This window comes from Mobula hypostoma, chromosome 5 (assembly GCF_963921235.1).
Source record: "Mobula hypostoma chromosome 5, sMobHyp1.1, whole genome shotgun sequence".
In the NCBI taxonomy this organism is placed as follows: Eukaryota; Metazoa; Chordata; class Chondrichthyes; order Myliobatiformes; family Myliobatidae; genus Mobula; species Mobula hypostoma.
The window spans coordinates 125,341,060-125,368,000 of NC_086101.1; the positions used below are offsets into that span (position 1 = coordinate 125,341,060).

Genomic DNA, 26,941 nt, shown 5'->3' on the forward strand with positions numbered 1-26,941 from the left:
TGGCCTTCTGTCTCTTTCACTAATCAACTTCCCAACTCTTTATTTCATCCCTCCCCCTCCAGGTTTCACTTCTCACCTGGTGTTTCCCTGTCCCCTCCCCTCACCTTTAAAATCTACTGTTCAGCTTTTTTTCTCCAGTCCTGACGAAGGGTTTCAGCTCGAAACGTTGACTCTACATTTTTCCATTGATGCTGCCTTGCTGGCTGAGTTCCTCCAGCATTTTGTGTATGTTGTAAGACTGGGGTCATTTCTGTGCCAGGAATTATATATGTAGAGTTCTTAAGTTTTTGAGAGGTTAGATGAAATAATACTTTCAGCTAACAAAGCCAAGATGTGAAGTGAGAAGGAGATCTCACATTTGAACTACTGACTTTAAGTTTTTATTGTGATGTTCTTCCGTGAGCTTTAATCTTTGTTCACTTTAATTTAATACCTCAGATGCTCCTCGATATTTTATACTAGCTCATCTCATGTGATTATAAGCAAAATGGACTTATCGATAATAGCTAATATCACACAAAGAATAGTCTAGTTCTCTAGTTTATATCAGTCACATGGAATCCCTGAGGATTGTAGTTGATCTTAGATATTTCAGATAGTACCTGCATCAATGTTACCTTCAGCAAATAATCTATTTATAAAATGTCTATATAGAGTTTAACATTAACACAATGTCACTTAGCATAATTTATTTAATTAGTATATACATTTATAAAGTGAAAATTAAAACAATCTTAATTCTCTTGTGATTAAGCAATTATGAAGGTCTTCGGTTAAGGAAAGATTATTGCACGTGGGACAACTATACAATGCATGATTCTGTTTCCATTGCCATATATTGCCATATCTACCTTTATAATGGAAATTGTCAATGTAAATGTCCATCACATCAGTTACATAGTCTTGTCAATTGTAGCCATGTTGCAACTCTATTGATACATGTATTTAAAGAATAGCAACTTTACAGTGCTTTTCTATTACACAGTGATCATAAAACTTTTGAAAAGAATGGCAGGAAATGTGTAATAATTACAATGATTAATAAAATGTTTATTAATTAGTATAACTTGCATTCTGTTCTTTGGTATAACCCTATGCCATTTTGAGTTAGTACACATTGAAAAAAATCAGTAATTTGTAAATTAAAAAAATTATGTGGTCACAATTGAAGAATTCAGCTTCCTTGTAACTTTTAAAATTCTCAAACAATTGGGATGTTTTTATTGTGTACTAGTTCAGATCTGGTACTGGAATAAGAGATAAATACAATGCTATTTCTAAACAAAATTAACGGTTAACATTTAACTGGAAAGTTTAACACTTATTTGTGAAGTGTCTTAAATAATCGTGATTACTTGTAATGGGCGAACAGCACAAAACTTAAAACAAAGTCAAGAGGAATTGTAATACTCCTGCTAATATTTTTATTTGATTTTTTTCTGATTAGGCTATTAATGATATACTTCCAGTTATTGCCAAGCAGAAAACAGATGCTATTATTCGTGAACTGCAAGATGCTGAATTTAAACTTGAAATTGTTCCAACTGCTACTATGGAGTATGTAAACAGTTTGCTATTCCTTGATGAGATGCAAGAGAGGGTATGTGGAAATATATTCATAATAAATACTTTAAAATAACAGTCATAGTTATCACCATGAAGAGGAAGGTTTTAGTTTATTGTTTTTTGCAACAACAGTATGAAGTAGGGCTTGGGATTTTACCATTCCAAATTTGTTAGCAACACTAAAAAGACATATTCTGCATAAATTAAAGATAGTGGGTATGATTCACTTTGTACGTCAATACTGAGTTTGTTTTTGAAGAACTGTTTTCCTATTCAGTGCAATTTGTGGAGAAAGAAAATGATCACCCACCTGATGTGGAAAGAATGCATTTTGAACTTGCTTCTTTAAATGAACTATTGTGCTGAACATACATATCTAATTTAATAGTTGCATTTTCAGTTTTGTGATTTTGCAAATATATACATTTGTGAATACTCAAACAACACACATAAAAGTTGCTGGTGAATGCAGCAGGCCAGGCAGCATCTCTAGGAAGAGGTACAGTCGACGTTTTGGGCCGAGACCCCTTGTCAGGAGAAAACACACCCTCTCCTTTTTCTCCCTTTGTCCCTCTCACTGTACTCCTTGCCCATCCTCTGGGTTTTACCCCTCCCCCTTTCTTTCTCCCTAGGCCTCCCGTCCCATGATCCTCTCATATGTCTTTTGCCAATCAACTGTCCAGCTCTTGGCTCCATCCCTCCCTCTCCTGTCTTCTCCTATCATTTTGGATCTCCCCCTCCCACTTTCAAATCTCTTACTAGCTCTGCTTTCAGTTAGTCCTGACGAAGGGTCTCAGCCCGAAACATCGACTGTACCTCTTCCTAGAAATGCTACCTGGCCTGCTGTGTTCACCAGCAACTTTTACGTGTGTGCCTTGGTAGAAGGTGTTAGTGGGTGATAATAGATATTTTATTTCATATTGGATGCCTGTGATCAGTGGTGTGTTGAAGGGATCAGTGCTGGGTGTACTATTGCTTGTCACCAGCATTAAGAATTTGGACAAGTATATAGTTGCTCTAGTGAGTAAATTTATAGATGACCCCAAAATTGATGATGTAGTGGATTGTGAAGAGGATTATCAAACACTACAATAGGATCTAGATCAGCTAGGGAAGTGGGCCAAAGATCGGCAGTCTAATTTAACTTGGAAAAGTGCAAATTGTTGTCTTTGGTAAGTTAAACCATGACTTAGACTGTAAATAATAATTCCCTGGAGAGTATTGCAGGACAGAAAGACGTAGAGGTACAGTTACATTTTTTCCTGAAAGTGGAGACACAGGTAGACAGGTTAGCGAAGAAGGCCTTCATCCATTAGAGTACCAAGTACAGATGTTAAGATATCACATTTCAACTGTATAAGTTGTTTGTGAGAACTAATGGAGTATTGTGTGCAGTTCTGGCTGTCTAGTTATAGGAAAGATATTGTTAAGCTTAAAAAGAGGCAGATTCATGAGGATTTTAACAGGACTGAAGAGCCTAAGCTATGAGGAGAAATTAAATAGATTGGGACATTTCTTTCCCTGGAGCCAAGGAAGCTGAGGGGTGACTATATAGAGGTATATAAAATCATGAGGAGAATAGATAAGGTGAATGGTCAATTTTTTTTTTCTCCCCAGCATAAAGGAATGTAAAACTAGAGACCGGAGGTTTAAGGTGAAAGGAGAAACATTTGTCAGCATGGAGTGGTTGGGCTGCAAGGACTGTATCTGTGCTGTGGAGCTATGACTCTATAAAAATGGATTAGTGGTGATGCCCACTGACTTCCAAAAACAGCAATCAAACACACAAGGCAATAAAAATCATATGGCAACTTTCCTTTATTGGATGAAGTGTAGACAATAAATGTAGAGTTTTCATGTTTTAGAACTGCATACAAAGTGATGTAAGGGCATTGAAAAAGACTCATAAGGCCTAGTTAATTTAGTTGTGTGAGATGAGTAGCAAGATTGAACCCATTTCTTGCAGAGCAGGAAAAGCTGAGATGTAAATTTGTATAAAAGTCTATGCTAAGCAGACTGGGTCTTTCTTGCCTTAAGAAAGCTGAGGTTTAAACTCAAAGAGGTCTTTAAAATGGTGAAAATTTCTGTTAGAATGGATGCAGAGAAAATGTTTCCACTTGTACAGAAGAACTTATCTAGAGGCAATCAGCATAGGTCAGGGGTGGCCAACCTTTTACATTCCATGCGTCAATTTTTTCATGCACGAGTTCTATATTAACATATTTTTACAAGAATTGAATGGGGGTACAAGAGTTGTATGGCGCATCTGGACTTGTGAGTGAAAAAATTGACGCATGGAATGTAAAAGGTTGGCCACAATGGGGAACTCAGATGAATTGTCTTTATCTAAGAGTAAAGAGTAGTGAGAATGTGAAACTTGCCTCCATAGTGTAGATACATTTAAGTGCGGGCTGGATAAATATGTGAGGGAGAAGAGAACAGAGTGTGATGCTGATGAACACAGATGCTGAGACACAGGATGCTTGAGACAGCACAAACACTAGTGTGGACTAGTTGGCTAAACAGCATCTTTCTGTGCTCTGAATCACATCTCATTCTATGTAAGCAAAGAATAGATACAGTACAGTCGGCCGTCCTTATCTGCGAGATCCGCATGCGCGAATTCAACCAACCGCGAATTCAGAAAACCCAGAAGTGCTCTTCCAGTACTTGCTGTTCAAGCATGTACAGACTTTTTTTTCTTGGCATTATTCCCTAAACAATACAGTATAACAACTATTTTACATAGTATTTACATTGTATTAGGTATTATAAGTAATCTAGAGATGATTTAAAGTATACGGGAGGATGTACGTAGGTTATCGTGGATCGGGATCGAACAAGAAACAGAAGTTCTCTTACTAAGTCGGAAAAGGTACATCCAGTATTATTTAGCGTCAGTTAGTCAAACGTTTGTCTTAGTATGTAGTATATATTTTACCTTTCTATGCATATAAAATACTTAAGAAACGTATGTTTCAGCGCCAGGCTCGGGAACGGAAGTTCCGGAGTGCGATCCAGTGACAGAGCGCTACCGAGCGCGCTCTCCATCTGTGGTGGGTTGATGTGGAGAATCAAAAACCCAATAATTAAACCACTGCGTTGCTCAGTAATAATTGTAGCTTTCATCGGGGCAGGGCCTTTCTCAATTTTAAAATTGTTCCAATCGTTGACCGACTGTAGCCTAACGCATTTCAAATGACCGATGGCGTTTCACCTATTTCCGATCGCGTTATTATTTCCACTCTTTTTTCAATAGTGATCGTGATTATTTTTGTGAACAGAAAAACTGCGGATTCAGAGCTCCGCTGCTGGGTCCTAATGTCCACCGCACTGAGCCAGGTTAAATAAGGTCCAGGGTTCTGCTGGGTACTGAGGTCCACTGCATTGAGACAGGTTGGATAAGGGACTTGAGCATCCGCGTTTTTTTGGTATCCGCGAGGCGTCCCAGAACCAATCCCTCACGGATAAGGAGGGCTGACTGTATTTCCTTTAGCAGATGAATCAGTTATCAGTATAGAAATATAGCTTTAGGAATAAGAATAGATATGATTGATAAAAAAAAGTTTTTACCTAAAAGGAGATGGTTATCTAGAACTGGCTACCTGCTTTGATGGTGGAAGCAAACAAGTTTAACAAGAATCTCAAATAGAGTTAATTTGGATTAGTGTGAAGTATTGCATTTCAGAAAGTCAAATCCAGTCACAGTGAATGGCAGAGGCCTTGTGATTGTGTAGAACAGAGGGACCTTGGAGTACAAGTTCATGGTTCACAATGTGGAATCACTTGTAAAGCTTGCCTTCATAAGATACAGTATGAGGATATGGCACTGTTGTGCAGGTCACTGATGAGGCCACACATGGGGCAATTTTGGTTGCTCTGCTATAGGAAAGATGTTATTAAACTGGAAAGAGTGCAGAATAGATTTATAAATATGTTGTCAGGACGAAGGGCACTGTGAATTACAGAGAGAGGTTGACAGTCTAGGATTTTATTCCTAGGAGTATAGACTAAGAAGTGATCTTATAGGGGTGTATAAAATCATTTACAAACATTTGTAGATATAGTGAATTACACTTTTTCTCAGGGTTGGAGTATCATAAACTAGAGGGCATAGGTTCAATGTGGGGGGGGGGGCAGTGATTTAATTGGAACTTGTGGAGTAACTTACACGAAGTGTGATGCCAATATGGAATGAGCTTCAGAGAAAGTGTCTAAGGCAGGTATAATGATAACTTTTAATTGGACAGGTTCATGGAATGGAAAGGTTTAGAAAGTTATGGGCTAAATATTGGGAAATGGGACTAGCTTGGATGGGATATCTTGGTCAGCAGGAACTGGTTGGGATGAACAACCTGTTTCCGTGCTGTATATCTCTGTGACACTATGATTTTATCTGGAGCTGAGCATGCAAGGCAAAATTTTGATATTTCCAGGTGGTAAGAAATTGCAGCAATGTCATTAGTATTAACTTCATTCTACATAGACAGATCATTGCATTTGGCATGTTTATAGTATAATAAAAGTAGAATTATTGAAATTTACGGTGAAGAAAGAATTTAGAGCCCATCACAACTACTTTAACCAAAATAGACTTTCTCTTATATTGAAGGTCTCTTCCTCTACCATTATTTCAGGCAGTAAGTTCCATCTACCTGCAATTTGTTAAATAAAGCAACTTTTACTCAACTTTGCTCTAATCCTTTAATGTAATCCAAAGCCCTAAGATTTTACTTAATACTAGGTATTATAGGTAATATCTGTTCTGACTGTTTGTAATTTTATACACCTTAATAAACTCTCTCATCAGTTATCTTTAATCCAAAGTTAACAGTATGAACCTGGCCAATGTTTTCACATGGCAGGTGGAAGTTAAACACACAGAAAGTACAGGGATCTTCAGTGTCAGCATTTGCTACAGATCTAACTGCTACATCATTTTTCATTTCTTGGATTTTTCTGAAATATATCAAATTCAGCCTGTGACACAAGTCTATCTGTGAGCTTGGAATTTACTGGCTTATTTGCATGCTGCGATTCCCCACAGCAACTTGGTTTTGTTAATGTTTGCTGAAAATGTCAACTGCAGCAGAAAGATTGATTAAGTGGATTTGGGATAGTTTAAATATCACAACATGATCTTAACTGGATATACTGGTGGGGGGAGGGGTGGTTGAGATTACAAATGGCCTGCTTTTGTCAAAAACTTTCTAATGTTCAAAAAAAGTGGAAATGGAACTGGCCCATAGATTTAACAATCCATAACTCTTGGTGATAATTTTATATTTTTTTAGATTGAAGTCTTGGAAGAAGAATCAAGTATTGTTGTCATGATGTATCAGCTCATTGAAAAGTACAAGATTGGCACAGCTCCTGAGGATCTTGCTGTATTTGCAACTCTGAAACCTTCAATATCCTCAGTTCGTACTGTAATTGATAGAGCTATAAATGAAAGAGAAAGTAATGTATCCAAATTATGTCACTGTTTGGATAAAGATATTGAAGTGCTGAACGATGAAGTCAGAGAAGTATGGCTACAAGTGCAGGTAAGTCAATAACATGATTAACAATTGCTAATTACAAACCATGTCTCTGTGGTATTCCAAATCCTCTAAGTTCATTAAATATTTTGTAAAGTCGCTGGCAATGCTTGAACCGTGCTCCATGTATCCTTTTATTTTCAACCCTTTACCCACTGGCAAATGTGTGTTGCTCTTGAGTCCAGCATCAGCAGTCCCTTGTATTTCCTTCAGCCACTGAAATAATTTGTATTTATTTATAGGAAATTTACATTGAAATTCTCTGCTTTAATGAGAGCAGCCCCAACTTCTAACATAGGTTATCTCTAATTTTAAGAAGAGAATTGGATAAATATGTGAAGGAGAAAACAACATAAATTTGGGAAAGTCTTAGTTTTATTCTTTTCCTGGATATTGATATTGCTGATATGGCCCAGGTTTCATCAAGTACTGTCCTTATGTAGGGTAAGGACATTCTTTTTTTAGCCATTATAGCTTTGATTCCTAGACCACCACAGATGCCCAGACTCTAATAAAGAATCAGCATGTGCAGAGCTCCAGATTATAGGTGCAATAGCATAATTGCTACATTACCTGAACTCAGTACTAAGTTTATTAGGGTACCGGCTCAGTTGATGATATTTGTATTCATATTTGTTTCTGTCTGAATATTTTTGGGGAGATAGAAGGGACCTGTTTATGAGTTGCCAACAAGTTTGCTTTAAACCAAACATGAGAAAATCTGCAGATGCTGGAAATTCAAGCAACACACACAAAATGCTGGTGGAACGCAGCAGGCCAGGAAGAAGTACAGTCGACATTTCGGGTCGAGATCCTTCATCAGGACTAACGGAAAAAAGAGATAGTAAGAGATTTGAGAGGGGGAGGGGGGAGACCCGAAATGATAGGAGGAGACAGGAGGGGGAGGGATGAAGCTAAGAGCTGGGAAGTTGATTGGCAAAAGGGATACAAGGCTGGAGAAGGGGGAGTATCATAGAACGGAAGGCCTTGGAAGAAAGAAAGTGGGGAGGGGAGCACCAGAGGAAGATGGAGAACAGGCAAGGAGTTATTGTGAGAGGGAAAGAGAGAGTAAAAGAAATTAGGGATGGGTTAAGAAGGGGAGGAGGGGTATTAACAGAAGTTAGAGAAATCAATGTTCATGCCATCAGGTTGGAGGCTACCCAGACAGAATATAAGTGTTGTTCTTCCAACCTGAGTGTGGCTTCATCTCGACAGTAGAAGAGGCCATGGATTAACATATCGGAATGGGAATGGGACGTGGAATTAAAATGTGTGGCCACTGGGAGATCCTGCTTCCTCTGGTGGACAGAGCGTAGGTCTTCAGCGAAGCAGTCTCCCAATCTGCGTTGGGTCTCACCAATATATAGAAGGCCACACCGGGAGCATTGGACACAGTATATCACACCAGCAAACGTACAGCTGAAGCGTCACCTCACCTGGAAGGACTGTCTGGGGCCCTGAATGGTGGTGAGGGAGGAAGTGTAAGTGCAGGTGTCGCACTTGTTCTGCTTACAAGGATAAGTGCTGGGAGGGAGATCGGTGGGAATGGATGGGGGGGACGAATGGACCATTTATTTTCCCAACAAGCTTCATCAGTTGATCACAATTCAGTATTTCCAAATGTGTCATGAGACCTTACTTTGCTCGTTATAATTTACTAAAAACAGATATCTCCTTTACCTAAATATGGGGAAAAGTAAAATAGAGCTCACCCTTTGGCAGTAAAAGACATTAAATTCACAGAAACCCCTGCTGAACTTTATTTGCACTAACGAACATTGAAACTTTCAAGTAGCAAGGTAGTCAATCAATGGACAAACAGAGCCACCGCAAAGTGCTGCAGGTCCGTTGCAAACATTGTTCCTTTTGAGACTAGTCTCAGTGTTACATAGAAGGAGCTTTCTAACTAGGTCACTAATTACTTCTGAAATGTTTCTGTCAATTCACCGAACACCACTTTATCAAATGTATAAATTTATTTACTTATTTCAAATCCCTGTTCATCGTAAACATATCCTGACTGCCAAATGCCACTCTCCATCTTAATCCCTGATATCAAGCCCCTAAATATGCCGAACTGTCAGTGACTCCAAACTCTACCAATTCTTAATGCTAACATGTGAACCAATCGCAGATTGCTAGCTCCCCCTACAGATCTCCAATGGCTGATACCCTGTCAGCTGATCCTTTTCTGACTTCTACACTGCCAGCACTGCCTCCAGTCCAATTTATCACAGGCACTCCATAATCATTACTGGTCCTTGACTGTTTATCTTGTGGTTGACCCCCCACCCCACTCCTGACTCCCTCCTCTACTGCCTGCATCCCGCCCGTTCCTGCTCAGTCTTGAGCATCACACCTCTAAGATACCTCCCTTTCATCCTGAGTGGACCTGGAATTAACATGTGATCTCCCCCTCCTCCTGTGTTGATATATATGAAATTAATTTCTTTCTGAATGTAAAGGGCTGTTCACAAATGTACAACACAATGGATCTCAAGCAATATTAAATATTGCAGCACCAGGCCCTCATGTTAAACATTCATGGGCCTGCCATGCACCTTTCCATTAATGCATCTTTTCTGCGATATTTATTTCGTAATAACCTCTTCTAAGTTTCCTTTCTTCTTCATGGCTGGTGAAGCACAGGAATTGCATAAGTGCAAAATACTTCTCATTTGTTCTCATCTGCATCATCCCTCAAAAAATGTTTTACCCTGGTCTTAGCTGTAACATCTCTCTTAAATGTTGTTTACATATCCTCCTCTTTATTCAGAAGTTGTTTCAGGATTTGCCAGTAACTGAATAAACACTCTTCTAGGATTTGGAAGTTGTTTTGTGGATAACAAATCAATAGAACAAAACTAAGGAAGAACTCTTCAGATTATTATACCATGTATCATCTTATTTATTAACTGCAGTTTCTTGTATTAATTTTATATAGTGCCTTTAATTCTATTAATCTATTTTCTTTGCCATATGTGTTATAGGATCCTCAGATTCTAGATATCAATTCTGACAGAGAAAACGTGCAGACCATTCTGGATGAACATCAGAGAGTCATGGATGAACTTCAAAAACGTGCATTTGAGTATAAATCCTATCAGAAGAACTTTAAGGTGACTGGTTTTGGTTATATGCTGTGACTTCATGGTAGTCATTATAGCATGAAGAGAATAGTGTTGAAAAGTGTGGAGCAACACGCTATCAACTGACATAACTCAGTGAGCTGAGCAGCATCAGTAGGAGGAAAGAAAATGTTGATGTTTTGGATTGAAACCTTGCATCAGGATGGAGAATGGAGAGGAAGGTCCTGCAATGTTGAGTTCCTCCAGCTGATTTTATGTTGTTCCAGCTTCCATCATCATAGTCCCTTGTGTTTTCTGTTCTTGCACCTTTTCCCATAGAATCACAAAAGGTTCTGCAAACTTGATAGAGATGTCTAAAATAAAGAAATGTTTACTTTTGTGAATGGAAAAATGCAGGTTCTTCTGATTATAGAATCAGCAAGGGGAAGACAGTTGAAACACAGTTAGTACACGACAGGTAGAAGTTTTGATAATTCTTTTAGAGAATTATTTGAGGCAGATACCAATTAATAATCAAAGAATAAGTTGCAGAAGCATTTAACGCTGAGGTAATTAGGAGAAGGGCTGAGGTGTTTATTCAGAGAATGCACTGAAGAGGGCTTTGTTTCCACTGACACAGCAACTGAGTTAACACAAACAAAATGACTTGTGTCAACAAATTATTCTACAGATCTTTCTGATCAATATTAAAGTGATGAAAAGCATCTTGATTAGTTGCTTTAGGGAACAATTGCATTCATACAAAGAATGAAACACAAATGAGCATGCATTGATTCAATAAACTCTAATCCTGACAATTAACTTTGTATATTATAGTTTTAACTTCTGATTTTTTAGACTTAAAAAATAATTTAATATTCAGGAAGGATTTTTATTATATTGGAGGATGCTACTATGTTGTGTTCAATGCTGGAATCAGGATTCTATGTATATTGGGTTAGGTATATATGCTTTTCTCATAAAGTGAAAAATAACAGGCTTATTGAGTGTTGCAAGCAGGAGGACCACTAGAGATCAGTAGCTTTCACCATGAAACAGAATGTAATATTTTCATGCAACATACATCAAAGTTGCTGGTGAACGCAGCAGGCCAAGCAGCATCTATAGGAAGAGGTGCAGTCGACGTTCTTGGCCTGAAACGTCGACTGCACCTCTTCCTATAGATGCTGCTTGGCCTGCTGCGTTCACCAGCAACTTTGATGTATGTTGCTTGAATTTCCAGCATCTGCAGAATTCCTGTTGTTTGCGTAATATTTTCATGAATGTTTTTGTAGGAATTTGCTTTTATTAAATGATGTTCTGTGCATAATAGTTTTCAATGAATCAGTTGTTCAAGGAAAAATAAACCCAGCTTATCTAGTCTCTCTGCATATCTGAAACACCCCATCCCTGGCAATATTTTTGTGAATTTCCTTTGCACACTTTGTAGTGCAATCAAGTCCTTCTTACAGTGTGGTGGTCAGAACTACACACAATGCTCTATCTGTGGTCTAACCAATGCTGTATAAAGCTGCATCATAATCGGCTTGCTAACAAAGACTTGTATTCTGTATGTCTTCACTTCTTTATCCAGCTGAGTTGGTACCTTCAGGGTCCCTTGGTCATATACACCATGGTCCCTCTGTTCCTCCACCCTTCCTAATACCACCTATCCATCACTTCACACCTGTTAGAACTAAATTCCATCTGCCTTTGCTTTGCCTATTTTACTAACTGATTAGTATCTTCCTGTCTAAGACAATTCTACTCATTATCAACAGCACCACCAATTTCTGTGTCAGCTGCAATGTAACCATTCATATCTCCTACATTCATAGACAAACTGTTAAAATGTATGACAAATATTAACAGTCCTACACAGATTCCTATGGTACACCACTGGTCACTGACTTCAGCTCACAAAAACTTGCCTCGGATTGCATAGGTTATCTCTTGGTCGATTCTCCTCGGTGTTACCTTGTCACATAGCTTACTGAAGTCCATATAGTCTATGTTAGCTGCACTGTCCTTATCAAACATTTTTGAAGTATTCAATCATGTTAGTGAGACAGACTCTCCCACTAACAAAGCCTTGCTGACTGTCAAATTTAACACTAGCTTTACAAACACAGGTTAATCTTGTCTATCAGGATTTTTCCAATAATTTCCCCACCATTGAAGTTAGACTCATGGCCTGTAATTATCAGGCTTATCGCTGCTACTTTTATTGAATAAAGGTACCAAATTTGTTCGACTCCAGTTATCTGGCATCTCACCTTTGACCAGTAAGAATTTAAGCGTCTCTGCAGGCATCCCAGAAATCTCCTCCCTTGCCTCCTATAGTAACCTGGGATACAAGATCTTGGGAATTTTGTTACCTTTAATGCCTCTAAGAATCAAATGTCACCTTGACAGATATCATTATCACCTTCTAAAGCTAACATCTTCAGGAATATGAGTGTCATCCTCTCTGGGTTTTCCAGCTACTGTGTCTTTTTCCTTTAATACTGAAGAGAAGCATTTATTTAAGACCCCATCAATGTCCTCGAGTTGCATATGTACATTGCCACTTTGGTCCCAAATGGACCTTAATCCTTCATGGGTGATTTTCTTGCTCTAAGTGTGTGTATCACAAGTGCAAAGTGATGCATTTTGGGAAGTCAAATTCTGGTAGGGCATATAGAATAAACAGCAGATTTCTTCAGAGCATTTATCAACAAAGAGATCTTGGGATGAAAGTCCAGAGTAGATAGATTTTGGTGAGGAAGGTGTATGACATGCTTGTCTTCATTGGCTGAGGAACTGGTAGGAGAGCTGGGGTATCATGTTTCAGTTGTACAAAATGTTTGCTAGACTGCACTTGGAGTACTGCCTGCAGATCTGGTCATCACACTATAGAAAGGACATGAAAAGGTTCATCAGGATGTTGCCTGGATTGGAGAGTTTGAGTTATCAGGAGAGATTGGATAGATTGGGTCACCTTTCCCTGAAGTGAAGGAGGCTGAGAAGTAACATAAATGAAGAATGTAAAGTTATGAGTAGCAATGATAGGGTATCTAAAATTGCAGGGCATAGGTTTAGGGTAAGAGGGAGGAAATTTAAAAGGGATTTAGACCATAAGACATAAGACAGGGGAGCCGAATTAGGCCATTCAGCCCATTGAGTCTGCTTCACCATTCCATCATGGCTGATTTAAGGTGTAAATCTTTCACATAAAGTGTTGTTGGTATTTGGAATGAATTGCCAGAGAAGGTGCTGGAGGTGGGAACAGTAACAATTTGAAGAGGCATCTTTACAAGTACTTGAATGAGTAGCCCATTGAGAGGTATGGAATTAATGCAGAGAAGTGGGATGAGTGTAGGTAGGCATGATGGTCAGTGTTGATGCAGTGGGTTGAAGAGTCTGTTTCTATGTTGTACAACTCTGACTCTAAAGGGTGGTCTGGTCATGATGGACCAAGGGACCTGTTTCTGTGCTGTATGACTCAAATTTAAATGCTCTCCACTTCTCATTTATAGATTTGCCTGAAAATAGCTGCCCTTAGTCCATTTATGTTTGTCTTATGATATTGAAATCTTCTATCTCCAATCCAATACCTTAATTTTCCCACTGTGCTTCCATAAATGTGTTAAAAGTTACAGAGTTATGGTCACTGTCTCAGAAATGCTACTCTGCTGATCTCCACTTACTGGTTCCAATACTGCCCCTCTTTAGTTGAATTATCTGCATAATGGTTCAAAAAGCTCTCCTGGATATATTTGAAAAATCCCACCCTCTAGCCTTTTACACTGAAATGATTCCAATTGATAATAGGGTTTAAAATCCTCTACTACAATAATCCAATTATTTTACCTTTCTCTGGGGTTTGTTTACATGTCTGCTCCTCTATCTCATGTTAACTGTCAGGAGCCCAGTAGAACATCTCCAACAAAGTGATCATTTCTTTTTGTTCCTAAATTCTATCCATTTGGCATAATTAGAAGAGGATATCCTCCCTCAGTATTGCTGTAAGGGACTCTTTGATTAATATTACATTGTACCTCCCTCATTACTGTATATATCACCAAAGAATGTTGAGTTGCCAGTCCTGCCTTTCCTTCAGCTATTTCTCCATGATAGCAACAAATACTATATTTTCTTGTTCTGTATACCATTCATCTGCCTAACTAGTCAAATTCCCTGCTTTAAAATAAATGCAATTTTGCCTTACACTGTTCCCCTTACAATCCCATGCCCCTGTTTGCTTTGTATATTAGACTGATTTAGATTCTATTCAATATTTGGCTGCATTATTCCCTCAATTTTACATATGCTCTGTGTTCCATTTCCATGCCAAATTTGTTTAAACTCTCCATAATAGCACCAAGATTTGAACCAGTTTGGCAGGGAAATAGACCAAAGTTTATGTAAAGATGTTTCTTCCCATTTTAGTTCAGGTGCAAGCCACCCAACCTGTATATATCCACGGCAGTCTCAGAGATCCAGAAATATAAAGGCTTCTGTCCTACAGCATCTCTTTAAGTATACATTCATCTGACCCATTTTTCTATTCCTAAACTCACTAGCACATTGCATTGGAAATAATCAAGAAATTACAGACTCTTCTAATTTATGATTCAATGTTCGTGTTGCAGGAACTCATTCCTCTTTTTTCCTATGTCATTAGTACCAACGTGCACCATCAAAGATCAAAATCAGCATATAGAGGGGAGATTGAAAATATGACTGAGTTGTCCCATTGCAACAACATTACTCAATTTTCAATGTCAGCAAGACTACGGAACTAACTATGGACTTCAGGAGGAGGAAACCAGAAGTCCATGAGCCACCTTTCATTGGGGGATCAGAGGTGGAGAGGGACATCACCTTTAAATTCCTCAGTGTCATCATTTCTGAGGACCTGTCCTGGATCTAGCATGCAAGTGCTATTATGAAGAAAGCAAGGCAGCCCCTCTACCTCCTTTGAAGTTTTTGAAGATTTGGCATAACATCTAAAACTTTGATAAGCTACTATAGATATGTGGTGGAGAATATATTGACTGGTTACATCATGGCCTAGCACGGAAATACCAAAGTATTTGAATGGAAAATCCTACAAAAAATAGTGGATACGACCCAGTCCAGCACGGGTAAGCCCTCCGTGCTGTTGAGCACACCTAGACGGAGCACTGTTGCAGGAAAGCAGCATCCATGATTAAGGACCCCCACCACCCAGACCATGCTCTCTTTTTACTGATGCCATTAGGAAAAAAAGTACAAGAGCCTCAGTACCCTCACCACCAGATTCAGGAACAGTTATTACCCCTCAACCATCAGACTCTTGAACCAGTGAGAATCACTTGTCCCATCACTGAATCGTTCCCACAAACCATGGACTCACTTTCTCATATTCTTAATACTTATTGCATATTTATTAATTAATATTATTTCTTTTTTCTTTAATATTTACACATTTTGTTGTTTCTTGCACATTGGTTGCTTGTCTGTCTTGTTGGTTGTGGCCTGTCATTGATTCTGTTATGTTTCTTGGATTTACTGAGTATGCCCACAAGAAAACAAATCTCAGGGTTGTATATAGTGACATATTAACAAAAAATTATTTTGAACTTTGAACTTTGACTTTTTTTCTTTTTACCCTCTTTTAGAACATCCTGAAGCAGCTCTGAGACATTTATGATCCTGGTATAGGGGAGGCAACATACCATCTCACAATTTTAATTGCAGCTAAAGAAATGTCCACTCTCTTTACATTTGAGTCTCTTGTCATGGTAGCTTTCTTAATCTCTTTCCTCTACTCTTGTGCAGCAGAACATCTGTGGTATCATGAACCTGACTGTTGTTGCTTTCCCATGAGCGGCATCTCCCATTTCTCCAACAGTATCGTCAGTACTAAATTTGTTTTAGAGGAGGTTGACCACAGGAGCTCTTGTATTGCTTGTTGCACCTACTGATCCACCTGGATATCACTCATGCAGCCTATAATTATAGGATGGCCAATTCACAATATTTCTTACCCATATGTCCTTGGCATTGCAAATATACCCATAAATAAATTCATCCACAACTCCAGCTGTGAAGTGTTGTGAATCTGGAGATTCAGCTGGACATACTTCCTGTATATGGACACTAGAAGTGTCCCTGATTTCCCACATAGCGCATACGATGGTCAAAGTTCTCCAGATTATTCTGGTATTCTAGTGAGAATTCAATTAAAAGTGATTTTAAAATCTGTGTATTAAACTACATGACTAATGTCATTTAGCAGATTACTCAAGGCAATGCATTGAAATAGTCCAGTAGTTTATAGTTGTTTCATTGTTAATGTTAATTACAATGATTTTGTGAGATATGGAATTAAGAAGAAAGATGCTCTATATCTGTAAAATTGGCTCACTGCTGACACACAATTTTGTCATGGTCTTTGTGTGAGTCATTGAAACATAGAGATGCCTGACATGGAAACAGATCATTTAGCCTCCAATGGAGTCCCATTCATATTAATCCCATCATCCAGCACCTGAACCAGAGCCTTCAATAACTAGACAATTCAAACATTCGTTAAATGCTGTGGTGACTCTGCTTCCATTAATATGAATGTTATAATTTATTACTTCCTTTTACCTGACTAATATATGCAATATTTTGTTTTAAATAGGTAGAAATAACCAAATTTGATCTGCTGGAAGAAGTCCATGCTGATATAAAACTGAAAATTCTTCTCTGGAAGTCTCTAAATGACTGGGATCGTCACGCAGAAGAATGTTTGCAGGTAGTTTTTCTTGGTTAAGGTTGCTGCTTTAATATAAAACAGAAGATTGTGAAAATATTAAGCTTTTTTTTGTTGAAAATACTAATGATCTATAAAATCCTAAATATTTAATCAAGCCAGATAATTATAAAAATATGATTGCTAAATGCACTAATGTATATTGATGTACATGCTTAGAACACACATGTGGGAAAATGAATGTCATTTGGCTACGGTTATCCTAACAGTTAAAAAGAAATGCTTAAATTCCTGGTTTCTGTTCTTTCTTTCTCACAGTTTGGATTTGAAACTATAGATGCAGAGCAATTAAGTAGTGAAGTAAACAAGTACAGCAAGATTGTGAATCAACTGGAGAAAGGTCTTTCACAAAATACTGTGGTGGCAAAACTGAAAGATAATGTGGACCAGATGAGACAAAAGGTAACGGTTTAAAGGATCTGCACATAAAAATGTACATTAAAATTACACTTGTGAAAATCTGAGGTGATCATTCCTGCCTGGTCCCCATATCTGGAGGCAATCTCACATCTGCACTTATGTTGTCTTGATGTAGAAGATGCAAATTACTGACTGGCCTCTGATAGTTCAGCTGGGCCAGAACAGGGTTAGTTGTAAATCAAAATTGATTTTGGTAATTTTGCTGTGAATCTGAGATTCATAGCAAAACTGAGGTAAATAAATATGTAATCAAATACACAAAACACAAGCAAATTAAAACATAAAATTAAAACCAAATAAAGAGAATTAACAGGGTGGCAGAATAATATAGCAGTTAGCATAACGCTATTACAGCACCAGCGACCTGAGTTCAATTCCAATAATCTTTGTAAAGAGTTTGTACATTCTCTCTATGACCACATAGTTTTCTCCCACTTTCCAAAGATATACAGCTTAGTAGGTTAATTGGTCACATGGGAGTAATTGCGTGGTGCGGGTTCATTGGGCCAGAAGGACCAGTTACTGTGTTGTACTGTAGCTCTAAGTAAAATAAACAGAACAAAAATAAAACTAGTCTTCCTTTTCGTTTTGTTTCCCACCATAAAATAATTGAATTCAGATCAAAACATAATCTAAATGTAAACTAGAGCAGAACACAGTTTTGCTGAGATTCTTCATTATCGTTTTGTGGAATCAACTCTAAGGTCATGCATGGGGTTAGTCCTGCTGCAGACTGAGACCCCTAGCAAGACATCCGTAAAGTCCAGTTTATGGGGATGAAGCCTATAACATTTCTACATTTAAGATGTTTGATAAATATGTCAATGTGCAAGGAATAAATGGCCATGATGATGGGGTTATATTGCATGGGTGGGCCAAGGCTTAAGTGAGAGAGACAAACATTGGTATAGATAGGTGAGTTCGGTTTGACTCTTTATTTTTTTTACTTTTTTATGTAATTCTGTCAAAAAAAACATTTTACTGTATTTTCACATTGCAGCTTCCTGTAATCACTAACTTAAGGAACCCCTTCCTGAAACATAGACACTGGGAGTTAATGGAAAACATTATTGGTGCTAAATTGGTTGATGTTCTTGAACCAGTAACTCTAGCACAACTAATAGAGCTTAATGCTTTTGAACATGCTGAGGAAATACAGAATGTGTCAGGCCAGGCCTCTGGTGAAGCTGCTTTGGAGACAATATTGAAAAAGGTGAGAACTGTATCTTTTGAATAAGAAGATATGAACATAAGAAATTAAGAGCAGGAGTCAACCATAAGGCTCCTCAAACCTTTTCTGCCATGTGATATGAATTACTACATGGTTTAGTAAATGGTAATTGCTGGATTAACTTGGCATATAATGCATAACCTGGTCCTCAGATTAGCTGTTGTGCCATGTACTGCCAGTAAGTATGGATGGACCTCCATGTTTTGCAAAGTGATACTTTCTTTTTCAGCACAATCCTTTCAGTCATCATCTCAAACAAACAGGCTATCGGGTTTTTTTCCAAATTCTTGTATTACCTTAGTTTAATTATATTTTTCAAATAATTTATAGTTCAATAGTTCCATTTAATGTCAAATAATGTATACAATATACAGCCTGAATTTCTTGCTCCTCACCGACATCCAAGAAAACAGAAGAGTATCCCAAAGAATGAGAGATAGTAAAATCATTAGAACCCCAAAGCCTCCTTCTCCCCCTACGCACAAGCAGCAGCAAAGCATCAACCTTCCCCCTCACTCTTTTATTTTAGCAAAAATATCAGCACCCACCACCCTCCAAGCAAGCAATAGGAAAGCCCCCAAGAGAGACTATGATCTGCAGTACAACAAAAACTAATCACTCACCTGACAATTTGACATGCCACAGTCTTCCTCTGTCTGTAATAAAGGGGCAGAGAGATGTCATTCAGCAAGAGGAAAGGCAAAAACAAAACATCTCGCTGATTCTGGTGTTACAGTCCGCTGCATTGTTTTTTCCGAGTTCTCCAACTTGAGAATAGGCAGAAAACTCTCCCCTATCGAGAGAGAGAGAGTGCGATTTGCTGAATAGCAAGACCTCCGACCGCTGATCCACTGTTCCTGATATTCCGTATACTCCCATGACATCAACAAGGAATCGGCTCGTCTGCAGGGCCACAGAGCCTCAGAACCCCAAAGACATGCTCATCTTCTCGGCTGTGTCCTTGGGATATCAAAAACCGGCCATCGATGAGCCCAAGGAATAGGTCCCATCGCTGTAAAGAACCACAGTTGAGTGCAGCTACATGTCGAGGGCACTAACAGAACCCCCATCCACCTTGAAAAGAGGAAAAAAAGAGACATTAAAGGTAGAAATTGAGCTTTTCCGCAGATGAGCTTGAAGAAGCTATTCTCTGGCGCCATTGCATCTCCACCCTTATCACCCTTTATGCTCATTAGCCCTAAGACACTAATCACTGGGATTACCTAAACCATGGTAGTGAAGAAATGGAGGTGCATATAATCCATAAGATGGAATACTTTGCTAATTGTGAAAAAGAAAGATAATGTGTGGAGAATGGAAGCTATCACAGGATAAAACTGGCACTTGGATGCTGCTCTCACTGGCTGATTGACCATTTGTAAAGTATGTAAAATCTCAATATTTAAAAGGCAGTTTATGTTATGGAAAGGTGAGTGTGGGCGAGAGCTTCTTCAGCTGTGAATTTACCTAACATTCTCATTATTATATTTCAAATATCTTGATGACTTTATTCCATAAGCTCTTATTAACAAAGAGAAGGCAGGTCAGTATTTGTGTACTTTTATCTTTTAATTTGACCCTTTATACTCTAATACAGCTACCTACCCTGCTTCCTTCAAGGGCAAAAAAATCCTTCTTGAGGATATCCATTTCATTGGCAAAGCCACTTGAGGAAGTGTGATTTGTTGCATGATTCCTGGTACTGTTACTAAGAAATCAATATCTCATGAAAGTGCATTTACAGTACATGATTGTACTAGATTATGAACAAAATTCAATAGCTATAGAAGTAATATGAGTGAACTGATGAAAAATATCTTAATTTTACTTTAATGTGACTGATAGGACAGTTTGGGCTGAACCCTACCTACTACATGGATTTGATATCTGCAGTACCTACTGCTTGGCTTGCCAAGCCAGGACATGGCAAGGCACTCTTACTAAATCTGCTATGACACATAGGCCTCCAATAGATTAGTAATGAGACCTTACTGCAGGCACCCAGGCTCTCTCTGAGAAGGCAAGCCTGATTTGAGGCTATGTCTCTTGTCAAAATACAAGAGCCCATTCTTTTACAGTTTTTAAATATCTAGGTTATCTCTAATGCCATATGCTAGTAAGGCAGAAGTAGAATGTTAGGCCAGATGAATGTGTGGCTGAAGAGTTGGTGCAGCAGCAGATATTCACATTTTTGGACCATTGATACCTCTCTGGACCAGATGTGACACAAGAGGGACACACTTCACTTTCAATAGAGGAAAAACAATATCCTAGTGGGAAGGTTTGACAGAGATACTAAGGAGGGTTTAAATGATATAGTTGGCAAGTCAGCCGTGACACACAGGCCTCAGGCAGGGCGGTGAAATTTGAAACTGTAGTGAGGCAGATGAGAGCCTGGAAGTCGATACAGAAGTCAACAGCAGCAAGTTCTGTAGGCAAAATAGATCAGAATCAGAAACTGAATCAGGTGTATTATCACTGACATGTGTGGTTTTGCAGCAGTGGTGTAGTGCAGTACGTGAAAATTGCTCTAAAGTAACATAAGAATAAATATTTTCATAATTGCAGAAAGATAGCAATATAGTGAGGTAGTGTTCATAGGCTCATGGACTGTTCAGAAATCTGATTACAGTGGGGATAAAGCTGTTCCTAAAATGCTGAGTGCGTCTTTAGGCTCCTGTACCTCCTCACTGATGGTAGCAATGAGAAGAGGACATGCCCTTGATAGTGAGGGTCCCTCATGATGGCTGCTACCTTTTTGAGCATCATCGCCTATTGAAGATGTCCTCGATGGTGCGTAGGCTATGCCCATGACAAAGTTGGCTGAGTTTACTATTCTCTGAGGCTTTTTCTGATCTTATGCATTGGTGCATCTGTACCAGATGGTGATGCAATCAATCAGAATGCTCTCCACAGTACACCTGTAGAAATGTGCTAGAATCTTTAGTTTTTGCCAAATCTCCTCAAACTCTGAATAAAATATAGGCATTGGTTTATCGCCTGTTGAATTTTAAGAATATGTTAGGTCCAGAAGAGACCTGCAGAGATGTTGACACTCTGGAACTTGAAGCTGCTCAGCATCATTCTTCAATACTGACCCTTCAGTGCTAACTGCTCTGTGCTCCCCCAGTTTCCCCTTCCTAAAGTATATAATTAATTTATTGGCCTTACTGACATTGAAAGCAAGCTTGTTGTTCTGACACCATTCAACCAGCTGATCTATCTCACTCCTATACTCTTGTACTGGTAGGAGCATGGCTGGGATTGAGCAAAGGCTATTGGATTAAACTGCATTTATTTCAATGTAGGCCTCCAGCGGTCAGGGTCAACCATGGGTGTTGCCTCCTAGCTGTGTAGATACACAAGCCTGAGTAGTATGATATGGAGAGCAAGCTGTTGCCCATGTAGCAAGATCCCCCTCTCCATGCATCTGATGAACCCAAAGGAATGGCAGAGACCGATACAGTTTAGTACCAGCAGCATCACAGGAGTTGCCAGTCAGTGTTGAACAAAGGACTACATTAGGGGCTCCAGCTCCAGATTTTTCCTTCAGAGTTTACTCCTGAAGCCTTCCCATGTGTGGGTATAGCTGCAAGGCGGCTGAAATTCGGGATCAGAATTCTCCTTCTCCTAGATGAGCTGGTCAACCACGGCTGCCAAGTCCCATCTGCTAAAGTGACTGGTTTTAAGGCACCAGTAGCCTGCCTTTGCCCCTTCTCCTGTCAGTAGAAATGGTTCCGCTGGACTTAGGAGCTAGACCACATATGAAGGCCAGGAGCTGGACTTGGTTGTCAAAGGCTATTTGATGTGCATGCCATTGGAGCATTAAATAGGTAGTGGGAGCTTGTCCTCATTACCAGACCTGGCTACAATAACTTTAAGGTACCTGCAGGACGTCTGTCAGAAAAGGTGGCTGAATTCAGGGCATGGATGGATAGATGGTACTGGAAGATTATTGCCATTGCAGAAACATGACTTAAGAGTGAAGCAGCTTAGTGTTCTATTAGCCACCAGATAGTTATTGGGAATTAGCCGAACAATTATGTAGGGAGATTGCGGATGACTACATGAGTAAAAGGGTTATCATTATATGGGATTTTAACTTTTCTAATATAGGTTGGTACTGCCATTGTGCCAAGAGCCAAGATGGGGCAGTATTTGTTAAATATGTTCAGGAAAGTTTCCACAGGCAAAATATAGAGGACTGTACAAGGGAGAGGGCAGAGCTCAACCTTACATGAGACAAGTAGCTGAGTTGCAAGTGGGGAATCACTTTGGGACCTGTGGCCCAAGTTGTTTATCGGACAGGAGGCCTCTGACTAGTTCTGTGCCTCATGGATCAACGCTAGGCCTATTGTTGTTGGTCATCTACAGTATATCACTAATTTGAATGAGAATGTACAAATCATGATTAGTAAGTTTGCAGGTGATACTAAAATATGTGGCATTACAGAGTGAAGAAGGTTATCAAGAATTACATAGGGATCATGATAAACTGGGTAACAAGGCATAGGAATGGCAAACTGAGTTTCATTCAGACATGTGCAAGATGTTGCATTTTAGGATTTTAAACAGGTTAGGTCTTTCACAATGAATGGCAGGATCTAAGGAGTGTTGTAGAACGGAAGGACTTAGGGTTACCAGTACATATGTAGTTCCCTGAAAGAAGCATTAGAGGTAGACCGGATGGTGAAGAAGGCTTTTGGAATGCTGGGCTTCATCAGCCAGGGCACTGAGAAAATAAGTTGGAATGTTATATTGCAATTGTACAAGATGATGGTGAGATCACACCTAGTGTATTGTGTACAGTTTTGTTACCTCACTAAAGGAAAGATCCCATTCAGCTGGTAAGTGTGCAGAAAAGATTGACAAAGATGTTGCCAAGACGTAGTTAAGGTTATAAGGAGAGGTTGGGCATGCTAAGACTTTGGAGCCTAGAAAACTGAGGGGTGATCTTATGCATGTGCATAAAATCAATGTGGCGTAAGGTAAATTCACAGTCTTTTTCCCAGAGATGGAGAATCAGAAACTGGTGGGCATAGGCTGAAGGTAAAAGAGAAAAGATTTAATAGGAAACTGAGCAGCAGCTTTTTCACACAGAGGGTGGCACATATATGAAATGAACTGCCAGAGGAAGTGGATGAGGCAGGTACAGTAAAAACATTCAAAGGGCATTTGGGCAGGTACATGGAGAGGAAATGTTTAGAGGAATATAGATCATGCATGGGCAAATGGAACTAGCTTAGATAGGCATCTTGATCAGTGTGGACAAGTTGGGCTGAGGGGTGTATTTTTGTGTTGCATGGTTCTATGTCCCCATGATTATAAATGTCCCTGATGCTCTGGGGTCCTTAAAAGGTATGAAATTAATTATAGTAATTCAAAAGATTTTTAATTAGAACTCTTTTTATGTTGCACTACAAGCATAATATAAAATAACTTATAGTGCATTGGGATTTGTGACATTATGTCCTAGACATACTTCCATATCTGAGCCTTACTTTTATGAGTGCGTGGAATATCCAACCAAACTCAGCAAGAGTTGTATCAATACATTTCTTAGAAATTCTAGCACACTCATTAAGATTTGGCTGAAGTAATGACCGTGGATTGCAATTTTTTTCATTGAGGAAACTGTGCCACCCAGTCCTTCCTTCCCCAACGCTGGTTTGATAAATCATTGACCACAACGTCAGTTGAGTCTGTGGCTAAATTTTGGGGAGTAGTGATAAGTATTGGGAGTATGGTTTATGAGTAAAAGCTTATTCTGTTGAAAAGAGATTCTCTATTGACATGAGAATGTTTTAATTAAAACACTTTCTCCAAATCAGGCATATTATAAAGCCGTGGAACAACATGAAACGACATGGAACCAGGACATCCAGCCTAATCCAAGTCTCTGCCAACCATCAGCCATTTACATTAATCCTGAGCTAAGCAGATTCTCCCCTCATCTGAGAGAAATGCTGATAGGCTATTTGGCTTTTTAAGTTACAATTTAGTATAGGTTCATGGGAGAAAGAACCAAATGAGTGTTGATGGGCGTGTGTGAGAATGAATAGGTTGCAGGTATACAGCGAAGTAAAGAAATAGAAGTAGGTCTGACTGATTGCTCCCAGGAACAAATACAAACCCAGTGGGCTAAATAGTCTCTTGTGTTATAAGAATTAGTATTTCTGGTTATAAATTAAATTAAATTCAGGTATTAGCGGGTTAATAGACTGAATCATGTTTGATTTAACTTATTGTCCAAATCCTAGCTTGTATTCAACATTTCCTGTGGAGCTGCCATGAGCCAGAAAATATAATTTGGCAGAATAACTTTATCTGCTATCAGATATATATGTATTTTCAAACTGTAGGTCTGTTCTACTAAGAGGAAATTTGTACTGGAGCATTCAAAGCCAAAACAGTGAATGATTTCATCTACATATATAGTACAGTACTGCTATTTAATTCATTGAATGCATAAGTAAATTGCATTTATAAATGCATAATTTTATCTACTATGATGCCTATAATGTCATGTTATTATTATTTAAATTGGTTTGGATGATATTGTTGTACAAATGCTTTGTCTTTAGGTAGAAGATGCCTGGAAAATTACAGAATTTACTGTTCTTCCTCATCGGGATGCTAAAGATATTTTCATTCTTGGAGGGACTGATGAAATTCAAGTAGGTCTGATTATCCGGTTGACTACATCAATAATGTGCCTTTTGTTTTCAGCTGCCAAATGAACTCTGTACTCTTCAGCGAGATACTACTTAGAGGGGCTATGTGCCCTGGAGGAGTTTCCTCCTTCTGTTTTCTTCATATGCTGCCTAGGACAATTTGGACAAGTGTGGCAATGTACTTTATATGTATTTAAGGGAGAGATCTAGTGTTTAGATCTATGTCTGTGAAATTATAGGAAGAAATTTGAGATTTCAGCTGAACACTGATTATATGAACTTAGTTATAGTGTCATAGATAACTATAGTACAGAAACAAACTGATCAGCCCATCTAGACTGTGGTGAACTATCATTCTGACTAGTCCCATCAACCTGCACCTGAACCATAGCCCTCCCATCTATGTTCCTATCCAAATTCCTCTTAAATGTTGAAATCAAGCCTGCATGTTCTCCCTATGTTCCCATTAACTATTTCACCTTTCACTCTTAACCCATAGCTTCTAGTTCTAATCTCACCAAACCTCAGTGCAGTGGCAAAAGCCTACTTGCATTTACCTAATATATACCCCTCATAATTTTGTATACCTCTATCAAATCATCTCTCATTCTCCTACACTGTAGGGAATGAAGTCATAATCTATTCAACTTTTCCCTATAAGTCAGGTTCTCAAGTCTTGGCAGCATACCTGTACATTTTTTCTGCACTCTTTCAAAACTTGTTGATATCTTTCCTGTAGCTAGGTGACCAGAACTGCAAACTTTACTCCAAATTAGGCTTCACTAATGTCTTGTACAACTTCAACGTAACATCCCAACCCCAGTACTCAGTACTTTGATTTATGAAGGCCAATGTGCCAAAAGCTCTCTTTACACCCTATTAACATGTGACACCACTCTATTATGGATCTCTATTCCCAGATCGTTCTGATCTCCCCAATGCCCTACCATTCGCAGTGTAAGTCCTATCATGGTTCATCCTCCCAAAGTGTAACACCTCACGCCTGTTTGCAGTAAATTCCATCTGCTATTTTTCACTCCATTTTTCCAACTGGTCCAGTTCCTGCTGCAAACTGTGACAGTCTTGCTCCCTGTCTACTATGCCCCCAATTTTGGTGCCATCCATAAATGTGCTGACTTAGTTTACTACATTGTCATCCAGATTGTCACAGAGTTGACAAACAACAACAGACCCAACGCCAGTCTGTGCAGCACACCACTAGTCACAGGCTTCCAGTCAGAGAGGCAACTGTCTAATACCATTCTCTGGCTTCTCTCACAAAGCCAACGTCTGATCCAATTTATTATCTTATCCTGAATGCAAATGATTGAACCTTCTTGGCCAACCTCCCATGCAAGTCCTTGTGAAAGGTCTAGCTAAAGTCCATATGCACAACATCCATTGCCTTGCTTTCATCACTTTTCCTGGTAACTTCTTTGAAAAACTCTGTAAGATTTATTAGGCAATTAACTTTTCATAAGATAATTACTACAATAAATTAGCTGTACTTAAGTGTGATGATGTAAGAAATGCTGTCTTGCAAAGCTTTTTACACTTTTCTGTAATTTCTGCATAAAATTGCCACCAAACATACATGAGTAAAATTTTTCAGTTAATCTAATTAAAATAATCCTATTAAAACTATCATGTAGCTT

The 26,941-nt window shown here is 38.8% G+C and overlaps 1 protein-coding gene across 1 annotated transcript in view; it reads left to right on the plus strand.

Annotated features, from left to right (window-relative positions):
• The window catches only part of dnah6 (dynein, axonemal, heavy chain 6), a 402,938-nt gene that overhangs the window by 76,720 nt on the left and 299,277 nt on the right, over positions 1 to 26,941 (plus strand). The window contains exons 15-21 of the mRNA XM_063047640.1: positions 1,448 to 1,600; positions 6,861 to 7,112; positions 10,097 to 10,225; positions 16,830 to 16,943; positions 17,220 to 17,363; positions 18,382 to 18,594; positions 25,197 to 25,289. Coding sequence (XP_062903710.1) covers positions 1,448 to 1,600; positions 6,861 to 7,112; positions 10,097 to 10,225; positions 16,830 to 16,943; positions 17,220 to 17,363; positions 18,382 to 18,594; positions 25,197 to 25,289 — 1,098 coding nt within the window. The remainder of the gene's footprint in view (positions 1 to 1,447; positions 1,601 to 6,860; positions 7,113 to 10,096; positions 10,226 to 16,829; positions 16,944 to 17,219; positions 17,364 to 18,381; positions 18,595 to 25,196; positions 25,290 to 26,941) is intronic.